An 18,868-nucleotide genomic window follows, 5' to 3' on the forward strand; every position below is an offset into this window, starting at 1 on the left:
TTTCTCGTTTGCCTTGAAAACAGGAAAAACTCAAAACAAATGGGACCAGTTGAATTCATTGAAGATCGGTGTGTGGTGTGAAAATTTCAATGTCCATCAAGTTTTAATTTATGTTTGCATACTTAATATAAACAAATGAAGATAATTAGGGCATCAGTTGATATATCGCATCATTTTTTTTTCCCAATTCAAAGAAAAAGGCATAATACCGTGAAAACTGGTAAGAGGAGGATATATCCCTCACGACAATAACGATACTGGTTCATTGAATTTTGGAAACGCATTATCTCCTTTTTTTCTTTTTCTATCTTGCCAAAACTAGGCTCTATGTTATCATGGTCACGTGTCCTTTTTGAACTCTCATTGGCCATGTGGGCGACAGAAAATCAACTACGCAATCTCAAAAATTTGTTAAAATGATAAATTCTTATAATTCAGTCCTCAACTACTCCATTTTACCACTACACTACAAATGCTGATTGTTCCCGAACTCTGCCGAACGCCTCTGCGAAGTCACGACACATGACGAGCGTGTGCATATTATTTTTTTTCCCTGGACAAATGTGGAGAATTATCTGCACACGATCTGTGCTTTGTGTACAAAACATACGGACACGCGTCTGGGAACCAGACGTCTGGTGTTCACAAGCAAGGCTGTTCACGGCAAGCCCATGGGTAACGTCAGTTTCAATTTTCTTTTCCAGAATATTGACACCAAAGGAGAAAATTCAACAATAAAAAAAAAAACCATCTTGGATTTTCGGCTACAAGGAACATGAGTCAGGTAAAAATATTTTTACAAAATTCAACTGTACAGCCATCGATTTCACCAAACTCACCGGCAGGACCTTTATACCCTGGACTCTGTCACGTTGCATGCAACGGAGGAGTCCAACCTGGGCTACATGCTGGCCGTACCCGCCGCAAATCGCCATATTATTATAAGGGCGCTTTTTCGTAACGTGGCTGGAGAAGCGAAGGGCTGTAACAAATTTAAGCGTATCCTTTTCCTAGGGAGGATGAGTGTTTTACCTACTTTCTCACGTGGTGCATATAAATCCAACCAAGCATGCACTCAGTAGTGGTGTGGTCAAAGATGGAAGACTTTCATCTTTCATGTTAACGCATGAAGCTGGCATGGAGACACAGTATAGTGCATACAATTAGAGGGTACTTTTGACAGGCTTGGTAGGTAGTGCGCAAATGAGAAAGAAGGTAAAACATGACCATTTATGCTAAGTGGCCCTCATCTTTCCTGGGGAAAAAAATACAACTGACTATTGAGATCAATGTAAGGGAGCATTCGCTAAACTGAAGTAGTCTCTGTTGTCCAGAATTTGAGAACAGATTTTGGGTGAATTAGCGTCCGGTCTGTGAGTGTACACGTTGTTATGGTTGTTAAGCGTGGGCATGTCAACGTTAGACTTGATTAGAGACCCGTTATTGTGCGAGAGGTCTCTATCAGACATTAAAATGTAAATCCTGTGTGCCTACCGCTCAACTCACGGCTACACTTAGCCCCATCGCAAAGAAGGTATAAAAACATGTTATTACTACAAGGAAAGAGAGGGTCTGAAAAAAACATCCTTGCAGTCCCCCCCCCAAAAAAAAAGAAAGTCCGTTTATAGACACATCCTCATTGTCAATTGGTTCCTCTGGTCATTGTTTGTCGACTACCCCACACTTGTCGACCTGACAAAAATACAAAGATAGTACCAAGAAGTCACCCTAACCCATACTTATAAACACATTAGTTTACAGTTTTAAATTTACAGAATTCAGAGATGTTGCGCTCAAAACCAATGATGGCGATACCTACTGTACGTGAGGTTGTGTATTGTTTGTCTCTAGAAACTCTTAACTGGGTAATTCTCGCGCATGCGAGGAGGCTTTCACTACCTCCATGTTCAGAGCATCACATACAAATGGCTAGACAGGACAATGCTGCCTTTTTTAATAGCGAATCAAATGAGTACATGTATAAGCACGGCACTGACAAATTTGTTAAATGTTTTATGCACATTCATCTTTTCCATGTTTAGTCCATCAGTAAATATCTCTATTCTTAATTTCTCGCTTGAAAGCAAAATGTTTTTTTTTTCCAGATAAATGTCTTCAACAATCCCAAGTGACGTTGGAATAGATTGCTCAAATAAAGCACACTAGATGTTTGTGGAAAGAAACTCTACAAAAGCATTCACTCTGGAATTCATTGTGGACTCCGTACGAGCGGTTAACTCGGGGTTGTAGTCTTACAAAGCTTTTATTGAGAACTGAAACATTTGAATTTCCACCATGATGTAATGCTGGCTGAATTTTATTAGAAAATGAATAAGTCTTTAAGAAATGGTAATGGAAGAGTGTTCTTGCGAGGAAGCCCCAAACTACGCAGTGTGAGTGTCAATCTTGGGAAAAAGCTACTTGTTTGTGACAATATTGTTGCAAAGCCATCAACCGAAGAAAACCTGTCACTAAACATCAGTTTTTCCAGACTAAAGAAAGTCCATTTGTATGTGATATATGTGGAAAAGCCTCCTCCCTTGCATGTAAGACCGACCAGAAAGACAATCAGCAAGGTAAAACTAGAGAGAAAAATAGAGAAAGATGTAATACTGACAACAAGCCATTTGTTTGTGAACATTGCGGAAAGGGCTTTGCATGGAAGCGTAACCTGCACACTCATGAGCGTGTTTACACTGGAGATATATCATTTGTATGCAACAAATGTGGTAAAGGTTTCACACGAAGTGATTTTCTTACCAATCATGAGCGTGTCCACACTGGGGAGAAACCATTTGTTTGTGACGATTGTGGGAAAGCCTTTACACTAAAACATAGTCTGACCGACCATGAGCGTGTCCACACTGGAGAGAAACCATTTATATGCAAAAATTGTGGTAAAGCTTTCACACAAAGTCATCATCTTACCATCCACCAGCGTGTCCACACTGGAGAGAAACCATTTGCTTGTGAGGTTTGTGCCAAAGCATTCGCCCATAAGCTTTCACTGACAGTCCACCAGTGTGTCCACACTGGAGAAAAACCATTTGTTTGTGACATTTGTGGAAAAGCTTTCACACAGAAGCAGCAGTTGACCAGCCACCAGCGTGTCCACACTGGGGAGAAACCATTTGTTTGTGACGATTGTGGGAAAGCCTTTACACTAAAACATAGTGTGACCATCCATAATCATGTTCACACTGGAGAGAAACCATTCTTTTGTGACATTTGTGGAAAGTGCTTTGCCTATAAGCTTACTCTGACCAGACATCAGCGTGCCCACACTGGAAAGAAACCATTCGTTTGTGACATTTGTGAAAAGGCTTTCGCACTAAGGGATACCCTGATCATCCACAATCGTGTCCACGCTGAAGAGAAACCATTCGTTTGTGACAGTTGTGGAAAAGCTTTTACACAGAAACCTTATCTGACTGACCATCGGCGTGTCCACACTGGAGAGAAACCATTAGTTTGTGACATTTGTGAAAAAGCTTTCACACTTAAGCATTATCTGACCCTCCATCAACGTGTCCACACTGGAGAAAAACCATGTGTTTGTGACATTTGTGGAAAAGCTTTTGCAAATAGGTCTAACCTGACCGTCCATCAACGTGTCCACACTGGAGAAAAACCATTCGTTTGTAACTATTGTGAAAAAACCTTCTCTCATCAGCCTCATCTGACCCGACATCTGCGTATTCACACTGGAGAGAAACCATTTGGCTCAATGCTGATTATTTGCGAAGGCGTTAGTTTTCGACAATATCACCATAAATGATAAATACAGTTTCATTTGTGTTTACTAATGAGCGTTTTGTTGGGTAAGAGCTAAAATTATTTCATCATCATTAGCTTCGACAAGTCAACTGTGAAGGGATGAATCAATAATGATCTATAAAAAAATAGATGAATTCACCAATGCGTACCCTACTAATGACTATCTAGTTTTATTTTGATGTTTCTTTTTATTCTACAAACAAAAGCTGTAGCGAGGTTTCCTCCTACTGCATTATACAGTGTATCACTTTAAGTGGCTGGGCGGTCCAGTGGCTTAATGGTTAATATCTTACTGATGACCATTATATAATAATTGTAACGGAGAATTATTCTATTCTACAAAACGAACCAACTTAAACCGGGGGAAAATTGCCCATCAGGTTTTTTTGGTTCCATTAAAAATTATTCAAGAAACTGAGTAATATAGTTTTCTAAAAATGCTACGAACAAATCATCGCTGAAAATGTTCAGTCGTGAAAAATATTGTGATACAGCCAATATTATGATCTAGGCATGAGGCTAAAACCTGACTATCTAACACTGTGGTTTGGGGGAAAAGTTATTGACTGGAACAAGCGGCACGTTTCGAAACAATAGCGAGGTTTAGCTGCAGGTAACACGAGCAAACACGTGACCGTCTAACGTCAACGAATTGTTTGGTTTTTAAGGTGACGTCACCACTTAAAGCCTATATCATGCTTACCTTTGACGTCTGCACGTGACGTGAAATTAATTGTAACTTAACGTATTTAAGGCAGTGGACACTATTGGTAATTACTCAAAATAATTATTAGCATAATATGGAGGGGTTGATAGTATAAAACATTGTGAGAAACGGCTCCTTCTGAAGTAATGTAGTTTTCGAGAAAGAAGTAATTTTCCATGAATTTGATTTCGAGACCTCAAGTTTAGAATTTGAGGTCTCGAAATCAAGCAAAATTTTGTGATGTTGTTCACGTTAACGTATACTGTTTGTGCGTAACTTTCATGTATTTGCTCCCCTAACGTGCAGCTAAACCTCCCTAGTTTTTGTCATATTTTGTTCTTATAATAGAGTTTATTTGGATAAATCGATTTGATGTAAAAATGTTGAAGATGTACAACATATATTCTTCAGTTTCAGACATTTCCACTTTATGGTTTCAGAACAAATGAAGACATTAGGCCTATTGTTTCAGGTAGTGAAATACAATGATTAAAATGCTAACTGAAAAGATCATTGCAATGATTGGTTGAATGGTTGCGTAGTCATTGACTTCCAGCATAGCGAATATACGTAATGGTGCCCCACTACCGCCACGAATCTTCATAGGCAAAGCATGTACTCTAGCTCCCGTAGTAGGTAGTTTATCCAAGTTGGCGACGTTCTCCATTCCATATACATTGGCAGCTAACAGATTCCGATGAGCTAAAAAATCAAGACTTTGTCCGTAGTCAACAGAGGGCGTGTCGATTCCAATGCCCGATATCTGTCGATTTGACACCAACCACGAAGCAGCTTCGGGAGCGATCCCTGGGAACTGATATAACGAATTACCCTGATCATCAAGGTAGGTATCATCCCGAGTGGATCCGAAGTACGACAGACGGTCGGGATAGAAAGCTCCCCAACCGGTGTAAACAAACAGTAAACAACCGTCTGGTATTTTCCCATTGATTCCTTCCCAGTCGTGAAGATCCTTGGTAGTCAATTGATAATTGCGATTATTTGAGGCTTGTTTTGAGATGTCAACTCGTACTGCGGGTCCAACCAATTTACTGATGGGTATTTCATGAACTCGTAGTTTGCCTTCTGAGAAGTGGGCAGGGGCATCGAGGTGAGTTCCACCGTGTTCTGCTGCCGCAAATTTATTTTCTTCATACCTACAGAGAGAAGCAAGCAGACATACAAGAAAAAAGACAATAAAATCACAACTTTTACGCCAAGTGATATGGATCTTAATTGTAAACAAAGTGTTTGTTTTACTTGTTTAAGGCAAATAGAGGCTTTACCCCTTCAAAAGTTGGGGAGACGGCATTCGAAGTTGGGGAGACAGCATTCGAAGTTGGGGAGACGGCATTTAATGTTGGGGGAAGGAATTTGAAGTTGGGGCATGGAGGTGGTTGGGGAGAAGGCATTCGAAGTTGGCATTCGAAGCTTGAAAAACTGTTGCTTATTTTGATCGCAAAAAAATACCCCGGATTTGACAGGTCGCCCCCAGCCCCCCCCCCCCCCATCACACACACGCTGACAAAGATTTGACCGTTTAATAATAATAATAACTAGACATTAAGTGTTTGTGATCAAACACGAAGCTGTTCCGTGTTGTTTTGCTTGGATTATATGCTTCATTGCCCAAGGAATATATAACTGGAAAAAAAGTTTTTCAAAAAAGTTGTGTAGCTCTTGATATATGGCCACACATTCCAGTTGACCCGTTAGTAAATGTCAACATGGCCTCAAAGCTACCAAAGACTAAGCTGCAATGCCCAAGGAGTCTATAACTAAAATAGTTTATAAAACGGTTGTGTATATCTTGATATAAGGTCCTAGAAGTAAAGGTCAACCTGGGGTCACCGTTTTGCAAGGTTAATATTTATTGTCTGACGGTATAAAACTGAAAAAAGTCTGAACATTGGCTGTGTACTTTTTTATATATGGTCTCACTTCCGGTTTACCCGGAAGTAAAGGTTAACATGGGGTCAAAGTTATATCAAACTAATTTTTAATGCCCAAGGAGTGTATAACTGAAAAAAGTTTGAAAATCGGGTGTGCAGTTCTTGAGATATGGTCCCACTTCCGGTTGACCCGGAAGTAGAGGTCCACTGGGGGTCACGGTTTTTCAAAATTTATTTTTAATGCCTAAGGAGTCTAAAACTGAAAAAGATTGAAAATCGGTTGTGTAGTTCTTGAGATATGGTCCCACTTCCGGTTGACCCGGAAGAAGAGGTCAAACTGAGGTCACGGTTTTACCCAAAAAATTTAAGACCTAAGGAGTCTATAACTGAAGAAATTTAAGTAAAGGTCAACATGGGGTCACGGCTAGCCAATGCGAATGTCCAATGTCAAAGGAGCTAATAAACTGAAACAAATTGAAAATCGGTTGTCTAGTTCTTGAAATAAGGTCACACTTCCGGTTGACCCGAAAGAAAAGGTCAGCTTGGGGTCACGGTTTTCAAAATTTATTTTTAATGCCTAATGGAGTCTTTAACTGAAAAAAGTTTGAAAATCGGTTGTGTAGTTCTTGAGAAATGGTCCTACTTCCGGTTGACCCTGAAGAAGAGGTCAAAATGAGGTCACGGTTTTACCCAACAAATTTTAAGACCTAAGGAGTCTATAACTGAAGAATTTTTTTAAATCAGTTGTGTTACTCTTGAGATATGTTCCCACTTCCGGTTGACCCGGAAGTAGAGGTCAAATCGGGGTCACGGTTACCCAAGGCAAATCAATCATGCCTAAGGAGTCTATTACTGGGGAAAAAAAATCGGCCGTACACTTCTTGAGATATAGTGCTGCAAAGAAAAACTCAAAGCTTCCAATTAGCATAAATTAACACGTGATGGCGTCACAGTATCAAAATTGTGTTTTTCGTACTAATAGATTTCATAGGGTACACGATGGGTTTGTAACTTACCCCAATCCAATGCCTTTTACAAAAACCCTATTAGAACGTACATTTGTTGTAACGAAAACCCTGAACCATCGTAGGATTCCAATGTGTGCCTATAGGTTGTGTACAAATCCAATGGAGTATGCACAAAGTATTAGGTCCAGAACAAGGTTAGTAAACAAATACAAGGATGCCAACATCAGTACTGCGTCGTAGACTACCCTCAAGTAAGTCCTCAATCCAAACAGGTCCTCACTGTCAACAAAATGTATTGCAACACCCATAGAGAAAGTGTACAACCACATGAATAAGGGACTGCACCCAGTTTAGCTGGAACCGCACCTGGTTTTGCTCCTATCTCAGCCAGAGAACAAACTTTGTGGGCATAGACGGTGCAACCTCAGACAGAATGCCACTGCAATATGGACTTCCTCAAGGTTCGGTACTTGGCCCAATGCTGTTCTGAATGTATTGCACACCAATTGGACACATCATCAAGAATCATGGCCTTGGTTACCACTGCTACGCAGATGATACCCAGATATATATATCTATCAGTCCGATTCAATCTGAAGTGATCCATGCATTACAGCAAATAGAAGCGTGTGTTGATGAGCTACGCCAGTGGATGACTTCAAACTTCCTAAAACTGAATGATGGGAAGACCGAGTTCATAGTAATTGGATCTCAACATCAAAGGTCAAAGGTAAATATCTCTGGGATCAGGGTGGGTACAGGCGTCATTCCTCCATCAGACACTGTCAGGAATCTTGGTATCATCTTGGATTCTAATCTCTCCATGGATCGCCACATCTCCGCTGTATCCCGAGCAGCTTTCATGTCACTCAGAAATATTGGAATGGTCCGCAAGCATATCAATGATCAAGTTGCAGAACTTTTATCCCATGCATACATCACTTCAAGGCTTGATATGGGTAATTCTGCATTGTACAAACTGAACAAATCACTACTGAATCGACTCCAACGTCTACAAAACAATGCAGCCAGGGTAGTTACATTATCCAAAAAGAGGGTAAGCATTAGCTCTCTTCTGAAACAACTGCACTGGCTCCCAATTGAACAGAGGATCAAATACAAAATCGGCTTGCTTGTGTTTAAAGCGATGAATGGTCAATCCCCGTCTTATATATGTGATCTTGTGCAGCCATATGTTCCAACACGAGAAAATCTACGCTCTGCAGACAAATTTCTCCTTGAAGAACACAGGGCACGCAACTATTGGGGAAACCGTTCATTTCAAGTCGCAGCAGCAAAGATATGGAATGGTCTTCCACATTACGTCCGGGCAGCTGTCACAACTGATACATTCAAATCAGCACTCAAAACACATCTGTTCAACACCAACAAATAATATTTGCCTTTGACAAGCATAATGACTATAATTTTTTTTTTTAAGATATCGCGAGCAGTGCACCTGGAGCGTAGCTGACTAGGGTGCAGATTTATTGAGCAAGCGCCATGAGCGCCTGCATTGGCGGATACCGGTGTGGCGGTCTCGTAGCTCCGGCGGTCTCAGAGCTCCAGATTACCAAATACGGTAGTATTTCGTCATGCCGTGCCTGCGCACACCAAGCGAAAGTAGTAAATTTTAGCGCCGTGCTGAGTACAATCTCGTAGTAGACTTAGGGACAAGTCGTTTATTGTCACACGCGGTGAAATAGTCGAGTTGCAGCGGTGCTCTCCGCGTGCGAACTGCTGGTTGCGCAACTACTGCGCTGCCCGACTCCAGGCAGCTCGTAGTAGTCGCGCAACCAGCAGTTCGCTGCAACTCGACTATCTCACCACGTGGGAACAAAAACGACTTGTCCACAAGTCTACTCTCGTAGCTGTCATGGCGGCGCCCATGTCGTGGTGTGAACGAGTGGAGCGTATGCGACAGTATTGTGACAAAAGTAATCACGTTTATAATAAGTATTTGAGGAGTGGGAATTACTGAAAGCCAGAAAAGGGTTTTGGGTTGCCCCTCGGAAAAGCACTCTCGTACGATAACAAAACAGGTCTCGAAGATTTATTCGTGGCGGCAGGGAGGGGGGAGGGGACGGGGACTCACGCCCGAAATGACAGCATGCTACGCCACCCCGGAGAGCTTGGCATGCCAGAGATCTGAGACCGTGATTACTGCGTGCCGAAATCTCCGGTGACGTCACCCAGAGGAGAGCTCAGAGACCGCCGGAGCGCTGAGGCCGCCACACCGGCGCTATACAAGACTTCGATTATTATTATTATTACATCCAGAAGTACTACGTTGTATACTCCTAGAACTATTTCGGTTTCGTCCAGCTATCGTCTCCCGTAACCTCATAGGTTAATATCTCTCACGCGTTAAACGATCATGGTTCAATCATTGAATTTTGGAATCGAAAATCTCTCTATATTTTTATTTTAATCTCGCAAAAATTAGGCTCTATGTGTCATTTGATATATCAATGTCCGAGGGGGCGACCACAGAACCCACTCCGCAATCTAAAAAAATGTTGAAAGTTATAAATTCTTACCGTAATTCAGTCCCCAAATACTCCGTTTTACCACTACACTACAAATGCTGATTGTCCACGAACGCATCGCAAAGTCACGACACGTGACGAGCGTGCGCATATTTTTTTCCAGGACAAACCTGGAGAATTATTTACACACGTTGTCCTAGAATAAAAAAAACACACGATCCGTGCTTTGCGTACAAAAACATATGGACACGCGTCTGGGAACCAGACGTCTGATTCCTAGATGCGTGGTACACAAAGCACGGATCGAGTGGGTTTTTTTTATTCTAGGACGGACGAACGTGTGCGAAAATTCTCCACGTTTGTCCTGGGAAAAAAATAATATGCGCACGCTCGTCACGTGTCGTGACTTCGCGATGCGTTCGGCAGAGTTCGGGGACAATCCGGAACTGTCGGAACAGCTAATGATAAAAACAAATAAAAATCTTAACAAAAACAATAGCTGTTCCGACCACTACTTCGGAACAGCTAATAATAATAAAAACAAATAAAATTCTTAACGAAAACAATAGCTGTTCCGACGACTACGTCGGCACAGCTAAAAATAAAAACAAATAAAAACCTTAACAAAAACAATAGCTGTTCCGACCACTACGTCGGAATAGCTAATTAAAATCTTACCAAAAACAATAGCTGTTCCGACCACTACGTCGGAACAGCTAATAAAAACAAATAAAAAACTTAAAGGCACCTGGAAATAGGATTTTTTTTCTTTTAAACATAAGAGTACACATGTATATGTTTATTAACAATAAAACAATTTTTTGAGTAATTGTTTGTCACGATTTATATGTTAAAAAAATTAATTAAGTGCTTGGGGGAGTTGACTCCTTTTACCCCTTTTGTGACGTAGGAAAAGGAAGACTTTGCCTCGATGCGTAGATAAACACACGTGCAAAAGTACATGTAATTCAAGACGTGAGTTTGTACGCTGCAAAAAAGGTTTTTGGCTGGTATTTTTCCGGCAATGCCGACCAGGTGTATTGCTGCTGGATGCAGCAAAACAACTAAAGATGGGGTCAGTCTTCATCTATTTCCTGCAGATCCCAAGTATAGGCGGTTGTGGGCTGAGAAAGTCAGATTAACTAGAGCAAAGTGGTCCGGTCCGACGTCTTTTTCAGCGCTATGCAGCGAACACTTCGAGCCGTCGTGCTTCGAATCCGGGATACACCACTCATTTGACATGACGAGAAGAGCCATTCTTAAACACGACGCCGTCCCAACATTTTTTCCAGCTAGTGGGAAATCGAAGAAGGTATCTGAAAGACGTGACGAACCCAGAGGAGCATTTGCTTAACGTGAAAAAATTCGGGTAAGTTTGAACTTTGAGGGTATGTTTTTAGCTTTTGCCAAGTGACACGATTTGTTTTGGTACCGCATGCGATTCACCGTGCGTGCAGGTCCTATGTGACCGTCCGCACATTATACAGCAGCCATAGTGCGTGCGTGCAGTCTGCTCCGTGGCCGTATTTCTATAATAATACGTAGGCAGACCCACATCTTACAACCCATTTGGTCACTAAAAAGTCGCATAGTTAAAAAAAATAGCAGCAATAGCTTTTGTAAAAACCACTAGGCGTTCAACATGTTCAAGTTTCAATGTACGTATGTGTGTAAAATCGTGTCTAAATTTGTTTTGATGTGACATGTTCCCAGACGTAATGTACGGGGGCCTGACTACAAATTTTCTCTTCAAATATCGCGCCTTGAATTACGTCACGAACAGCGCCTTCTCGGGTCGGGGCCTACTCTTAAATTTGTAAATACAATCAAAACTAATATTTGTAAACCTTAGTTAACTTTTTATTCACATTCCTCTCGTAAAAACACATATTTTAGTGACAAAAGCTTTATTTAAAAAAAAAAAAACTTCCAGGTGACTTTAACAAAAACAATAGCTGTCGTTCCGACCACTACGTCGGAACAGCTAATAAAAATCTCGACAAAAACAATACCTGTTCCGACGGTAGGTCGGAACAGCTAATAATAATATTTAAATTTGGTGTACGGGCCTGTAATGTAATTAAAACGTAACCCCTGAATTTTGTGAAGTTTTCAGATTGGTTGGCTACAGTTATTGAAGATCTAGAGTAGTGCATCGCTTCCCTAAACAGTCATGTACTATCATCATCTTACCATGGAACAGTCCCATCTGGCCCACGAACTGTTATAGTGAAGTCAAACCCACCACCTGGCCAATATAACGTAGTTTCTCCAAAGTCGTAAGACATGTCCAGAATTTCACCTTTCTCCAATGCCAAGGCGTTCCGAGACACAAGAAGTAGTGCCACACTGGACACCACGAATACATTAACCATGGTTTAGTGAGGACGTCACACAAACAGCTAGAAAAGAATTAACACATTGATGGTGATTTACGTGGCAGCGTATTGCTTCAAACCAATTTATTACAAATTCTATTACGTAACAATTCGTACAAGTCTTCAGAGGGTTGCATTACTTTTCAAGTGCCATGCATACTGACTATGGCACGCCAAAGCGGAATTTATTCAACCCTGCATGAAAACTGCTGCAACATAAAAAAAATACCGCAACATTAAAAAAACAACTCAACATTAAAAAAATCATATTCAACAATTTTAAAATTTATTGTCAACAGCAATATTTTTAAGTCCAACATTTACAAAAAACTTGTCAACATTTTAAAAAACACGCATCAACATGCGGAATGTATTCAACCCGGCATGAAAACTGCTGCAACATAAAAAAAATACCGCAACATTAAAAAAACAACTCAACATTAAAAAAATCATATTCAACAATTTTAAAAGTTTTTTTCAACAGCAATACTTTTACTTTTTGTGGCAAGAACAATCAGTATTACTTGATTATCAGTCCAGCCCAAAGATTATAGAGCGCCGCAAGGCGCAAGATGCGGAACTGAAGCTTTATCTATTGTTGGAACGTGAAATACGCATGGGCGCCATTTCAGCAAGTGAATGTTTTGTTTCCCATTGATAGGAATGGTCATTGTCTGCACTGATCTACTGTTGTATCAAAAGAGTTACTTGCCGAAATGGCGTCCAGTGGGATTTCACATTACAGCCCGAGTTCCGCATCTTGCGCCTTGCGGCGCTCTATAATCTTTGGTCCAGCCCCTCATCATGCATTCTGCACGTCGCCGCTTTTATAGCATTTGGCCACGTGCACACGTGATCGCGCTAACCAATAGCACGCGCTGTGCGGAGTCACTGCTTTTGGGATCGTTCCATTCCTCGCACAGGGGCGTTCTACCTCTGTTGCGCCACAATAGTAACGTTTTCTCGGTCAACTTCGGAAAACGAGCAGCAGAAGTACAGGGTACTTTACGCACCAAAATAATGTATTTGCCTTTTCATGACTTAGAACTTTTTGTAATATTTATCAAGTTTAAAAGACTGTCGTTTTAATAACAGAAGGAATTGTCTTCCATCACTATCCAAAAAGCCCCTCACTATTCATATCACATCTTATTATCAATTACAACATCAGGTGTCTCTAAACAACATCCATTGCAGAATGCCAAAAGGTATACCATCACATTTTATCTTTTCCGATCCCAAAGAAAGGTGATGCATTTTATACAATCTTACCTTAACAGCAAAACCTTTGTGATGATACACCAATAGAGTCCAATACAGTTAAAAACTTCTTCGTCAATCGTCAATAAACCATGGAGCTATAAAGGATAAATTCACATGACCAAACCTCAAACAAACGCACCTTTCAACAAACTTGATTTGCTATAAATATTCTCTTTCTTACAATACTCAGTGGTGTTATTCTCAACTTACTCTATGTCCTCAACAACTGTTCTGCCCCAGGAATGTAAACAGACAAATAATGACCTCGACCAATAGACCTTTCTTTTGCAACGTCACAGCCCGAGTTTTTGCCAACCCAGATTGGAAAACTATGGAAAGCCATATGTGCAAATCAAGAAAAGATCGATATTTTTTTGTACCAATGAACCAAATTTGTTCATTTTGTTTAAAACAAAACAACTAATTATGAGAGGTATTTTATTTAATTGAAAGTTTGAAGAAAATGTTGAATTTGGTTAAAACATCTGTTTTTACGATTTAATGATTTACTAACATTCGGCCGACCATGCCAACCAAGGCGGTTTGCTATAGTGACCTCGTGACAGACCAAGTACAAACATGGTGTGACCCATATTGATCCAAATTGATTGATCTTGCGCGGCGTATTGTTTTGAGGCATTGCGGGTAGAGGCATTGGAGCTAGGCATTTCATTCCTCAATGGGTGAGGTCAAAACTATTGCAGTTTGGCGATTATTTAAATATGAATGCTACGACTTCTAGGTGCATGCCGTCACCACGAGAGGGCGAGTGTGATCGTTCGATTAGCTCTTGTTGTCAGGGGCTCACCCGAGAGTGAGCACTGCGGGGTCGACCCAGGAAAGCTTAACTAACGCATCATAGCTCTATGGACAAGACCAGTTCTATGGAGAGAGAGAGAAAAAAACTATTGAACAAAATTAACCTCGAGGTGGCGCTCTAACCCTCACTATGCATAGGACTTTTCATCAAACAGACAAAAATGCGCTCAGTGCTATTAAAAAGAGGCATAGAGCCTAACACGGTAAAGTTGGCCTGATAAAACAAGGAATCAAATCAGATAAATCATAAATGGGAATCTTCTCAGAAAAATAGTTTTTTTTTATAGCATGTTCAAAGGAAATGTTCTTCCTCGACTTGGTGACAAAAATTAACATTATTTTTGTTAGTACTCAAATCTTTGTCTTTGGTTATAAACAGATTGTCTGGATATAATTAAAGCCGAGACGATTTGAGATGGAACGTTTTTTTTAGAACTCTGATGGACAACCCCCCCCCCCCCCCCGCGTTAATGAAAACAACGTTTGCTCTTCAGAAGAAAGGGAACTGTGGCTATTAATTTGAGAATACACTGCCATGCAACATTGCAACATGATGTATGATTCTCCTTACTATTGAAGAAACTGTGAAATTGCTGATTGTTTTCTTGATGATATTGGAGTAGTGAAAAACGACGTTCAAACAATATCATTGGCAGAACACTCCCAGTTGATATAGGCCTACCATTTTTATGTATGCCATGACCCTAAAGTGCAATGTACACGTACCACCCCTCCACCTCTCTTTTACTATGATGAAGGGAACCGCTCCCTCTCTGGTCGACCTATCAGCTGCTCCCAGCATGTACACAATACAAAACGTTTAACCCGAAATAATCTGCACGTAAATCGGTCAGGCAGATGCACTAACACCATTAGATTTATGAAAGAAACTGTTGCTAAAATCCCTAAGGGATTCTCGCATTTTATTTTGTATTTTTACGTGTTTTTACATAACGTTTGTGAAGACATTTCTCTTGAATTGCAATTCACACAATGAAAATTGGTATTAATTTCCAAATTAAGGAAAATACAAAGGTTCGGCCGGCCATTCGAAAAGTGCCTTTAATTTTTCCAAAGGTGATCTATACATTTTCATTAAATCTGCCGTTACTTCCCTCGACAAGTCATAAATGGTCACATTAGACCCGACTAATCAACTGCAACGCTGCCTAAAGGAAAACAGTTCACAAACCAAACCCGAACATTGACAATGACGATAGAACGTACGGCTGTTTTATGTCTGAAACGCTTTACCATGTTTTCCTAAGATGACAACTCGTTCTGTACAGGTCAGCCTTATTGGCAATGCGGTTATAACGATGGAAACAAAAGCTATTTCAGTATAATGTACTCATGTGACTGACTGGTCTATCAACCATCCCTCCCACCATGGAGGGAGAAACTCCACACACTTCCCCCAGGGAACTAACACAGTCGGCCATTTTGTCTATCAACCATCCCTCCCACCATGGAGGAAGAAACTCCACACACCTCCCCCAGGGAACTAACACAGTCGGCCATTTTGTCTATCAACCATCCCTCCCACCATGGAGGAAGAAACTCCACCTCCCCCAGGGAACTAACACAGTCGGCCATTTTGTCTATCAACCAACCCTCCAACCGTGGAGGAAGAAACTCCACACACCTCCCCCAGGGAACTAACACAGTCGGCCATTTTGTCTATCAACCATCCCTCCAACCATGGAGGAAGAAACTCCACCTCCCCCAGGGAACTAACACAGTCGGCCATGTTGTCTATCAACCAACCCTCCCACCGTGGAGGAAGAAACTCCACACACCTCCCCCAGGGAACTAACACAGTCGGCCATTTTGTCTATCAACCATCCCTCCCACCATGGAGGAAGAAACTCCACACACCTCCCCCAGGGAACTAACACAGTCGGCCATTTTGTGGTGTCAAAATTTGGAGGCATACTGGTGTGGATCAATAATTATATTGTACCTTAAAAACATTATTTCTAATCGTATGCACTTCATATACTAAACGGTTTCAAACGCTTTTCATAGACCAACTCGCCCGATCCAAACAGTGTGTCCCTGAACGCCGTTTGCGCATTAGACCTCGTATGAACAGCCGAATGTAAAAAAAAACACTCAATCGTGTTAACAAATTAATGTTTAAACCAAACTCAACATTATTTGCTAACTTAAATCTCTCATTGTGATAGGTTATTTTGTTTCTACAGATTCAACACTATTTTTGAATAGTTAAATGACACTAGTCAACTTTGGCCATGTGGTTTTGATTTGCATTTATGGCTTTCCATAGAATTCGAACCTCTGTTGCCAACAACCTGGGCTGTGACATTGATATAACTCTATGGTTTAATCATAGAGTTTTATATAACTCGTCAAATTACAATAAGTATAGTCACATTTTATATTTTTATTAAATGTGCAAATTTGCCTTAGACTGTGCGCTTTTGGCTTTAAACAGATGTTGTTGTTTAATTAATAATAATAATAATATTATGGTAAGACTATGTGTTTTTAAAATTCCTCGAAACCTCGAAAAAGTTTGTGGAACCAAATTTTGACAGACCGCAAGATCGGCTTCGAGTCCTATGATGTTCCGCATGATAACAGTATTATGTTGTTTCACATTGCTCACAATACGCATGGTTTTCACATTACTCAGACTGGTACTTCGTTTTACCCAAAGCAAACACTGAGCAGTCAAGATTGATTCTCGTTGTGACACTTTTTTGTTAATTTACCGAGAGGAATGTACGAATGTTAGCTCTAATCATACATCACTCATCGCAAAGCATCCTGCCCTCTGTCAATGTTGTATCTGCTTTAAAGGTGAACTCAAATTCCCTTAAACCTCAGCTCAGTGGAAAGTGGTTTCTTAAAGCATAAAAGGGAACTGTTTATCAAGAGAGCAGTATGGCGGGAACAAATCTTATTCTTAATTGGGAATATTGTATGAAATTATTCACATGCTAGAGCCCTTTGCATCATTTAGTTCATGGCTCAGTTTTGATATACTTATAATTTGTGATATTGATATAAACAAAAGTCACTTCTTGGATTGTTATTTCCCAAGACACCAAACAGCCGTCGAGTTACAAAGCAAAATTACCTCAGTCCGTCCGTTCGTGAAGCGGTAGTTTCCTGTCTGTGGGCTATCACAGTGACGGCAGGTGTCCTCAAAATCCTCAACACTTCAAATAAAGTGACTGTTGCATGAACACAAAAATTAACAGACGCTCACATTACATTTTCTGCTTTGAAATTCATTGCGATCTAATTTAAATTGAAACAGCCGTAAAGTGTACCCATGGAAATCTAAAAGTTGGGACTGTTGTCATGTACAACAATATAGAAAACGCCCCCTTTGGGCAAGCTTGACAGCGTAACCAAACTATCGTAAATACTTTGCTCTATGTAGAATGATGAAGGATTGAATGAAGGCAAAATGTTTATATCTTTGACCAATTTTGGTAGCATTGAAGCATCGCTGGGAGAAACTATAAAGTAGGATTGGTATGCCTATATCCTTGATCTATAAACCAAAGTGTCTTTTTATTTGCTTTGTGTTTAAACTTGGTATATGTCAACGATGAATCAGTATAGGCCCTACTCGAGACAAACTGCATTGACTATGGATAGACGAACAGACTCTATATAGTCTTTATCTTTCTGCAACAGTGCAAGAAAAGCGAAACCAAAGACAAACTGCATAGGCGCATAATATAGACAAACCATCTCTATGTGTAATAGATAGACTGACCAATGGGTGTGTCATTACCAGTCAATGAATTCAAATTATCGCGACCTAATTCTATTGGGTATTTGTTTTTTGCTTGTTTTCGGGGCTGTTCGGACTTATAACGCATATTTTTCAAGAGATACAATGCGCTGCTAAAAATGTTATGCATTGTCAACTTTAAGGGCGAGAAGAGAACAGCGTTTGTAATTTAGTCTGGAGTGAGTTGATTTTTGTGATTTGGTTGAGAGTTCCAGCATCACGAACAATGTTTATCCACAGTAACCCTAAGTAACGATAGATCTGACATGCACTACACAGTGATTGGACCCAACCTTATCCTGCTTACGAACATTTCCCTTTCCAGTATTGTCGCATGCCAACAGGAATTGCGCATAACATTTCGATATATTTCTCCTCTACAAAAAGGAGTATAAGGTCTATAGTGTTGTAAAACAGGTCGCTTATTGTTATTTCGCTTGCAGAAATAGTGCCAGTGGCGTAGCTAGAGGGGGAATAGCGCCCCCCCCCCTCCGCCCCAGAAAAATGTTTAGGTGTTAAAGTTTTGCCATATAAGAAGTATTTATATGGTCCACCCAAAATTTAAATGGTGCGCACGCATCGCAAAAACGGGCAAAAATGGCTTGAATTGGGCATTCGTAGTCACAAAATGTTTAGAATCCCACGGGTGCCGATGAAACTTCGCTCCATATTGGTTATTAAATGGGTGAGGACACGTGTTTATGTTTTAACAGTTAGGCTTCATGCAAATTAGCTCACATCAGTGTCACAAGAAAGCTGAATATATACGCGCCTGGATACCCCTCCCCCCCCCCCAACATT

The 18,868-nt window shown here is 40.6% G+C and overlaps 2 protein-coding genes across 3 annotated transcripts; one reads left to right on the plus strand and one right to left on the minus strand.

Moving 5' to 3' along the window:
- Nucleotides 1-2,437: 2,437 nt before the first annotated feature.
- On the plus strand, nt 2,438-3,760 carry LOC117306973 (zinc finger protein OZF-like; the record flags this gene model as incomplete). The annotated part of the gene is made up of 1 exon (XM_033791577.1): nt 2,438-3,760. A coding segment is annotated over one exon (1,323 nt), but the record flags the coding sequence as incomplete, so codon positions are not given.
- Nucleotides 3,761-4,717: 957 nt separating this feature from the next.
- Nucleotides 4,718-13,698, minus strand: LOC117306974 (isatin hydrolase-like). 2 transcript variants are annotated; one of them, XM_033791579.1, is made up of 4 exons: nt 13,684-13,698; nt 13,483-13,568; nt 12,026-12,234; nt 4,718-5,640 (listed from the first exon to the last, which is right to left on the minus strand). In XM_033791579.1, the coding sequence occupies exons 3-4, from the start codon at nt 12,205-12,207 to the stop codon at nt 4,944-4,946; spliced, it is 879 nt and encodes a 292-aa protein (XP_033647470.1). In that variant the 5' UTR covers nt 12,208-12,234; nt 13,483-13,568; nt 13,684-13,698; the 3' UTR covers nt 4,718-4,943. The 2 variants fall into 2 exon arrangements, with proteins under 2 accessions (XP_033647470.1, XP_033647469.1); XM_033791578.1 differs by having other exon boundaries at nt 13,483-13,696.
- Between the last annotated feature and the right edge of the window lie 5,170 nt (nt 13,699-18,868).

Source organism: Asterias rubens, chromosome 2 (genome assembly GCF_902459465.1).
Source record: "Asterias rubens chromosome 2, eAstRub1.3, whole genome shotgun sequence".
NCBI classification, from domain to species: Eukaryota; Metazoa; Echinodermata; class Asteroidea; order Forcipulatida; family Asteriidae; genus Asterias; species Asterias rubens.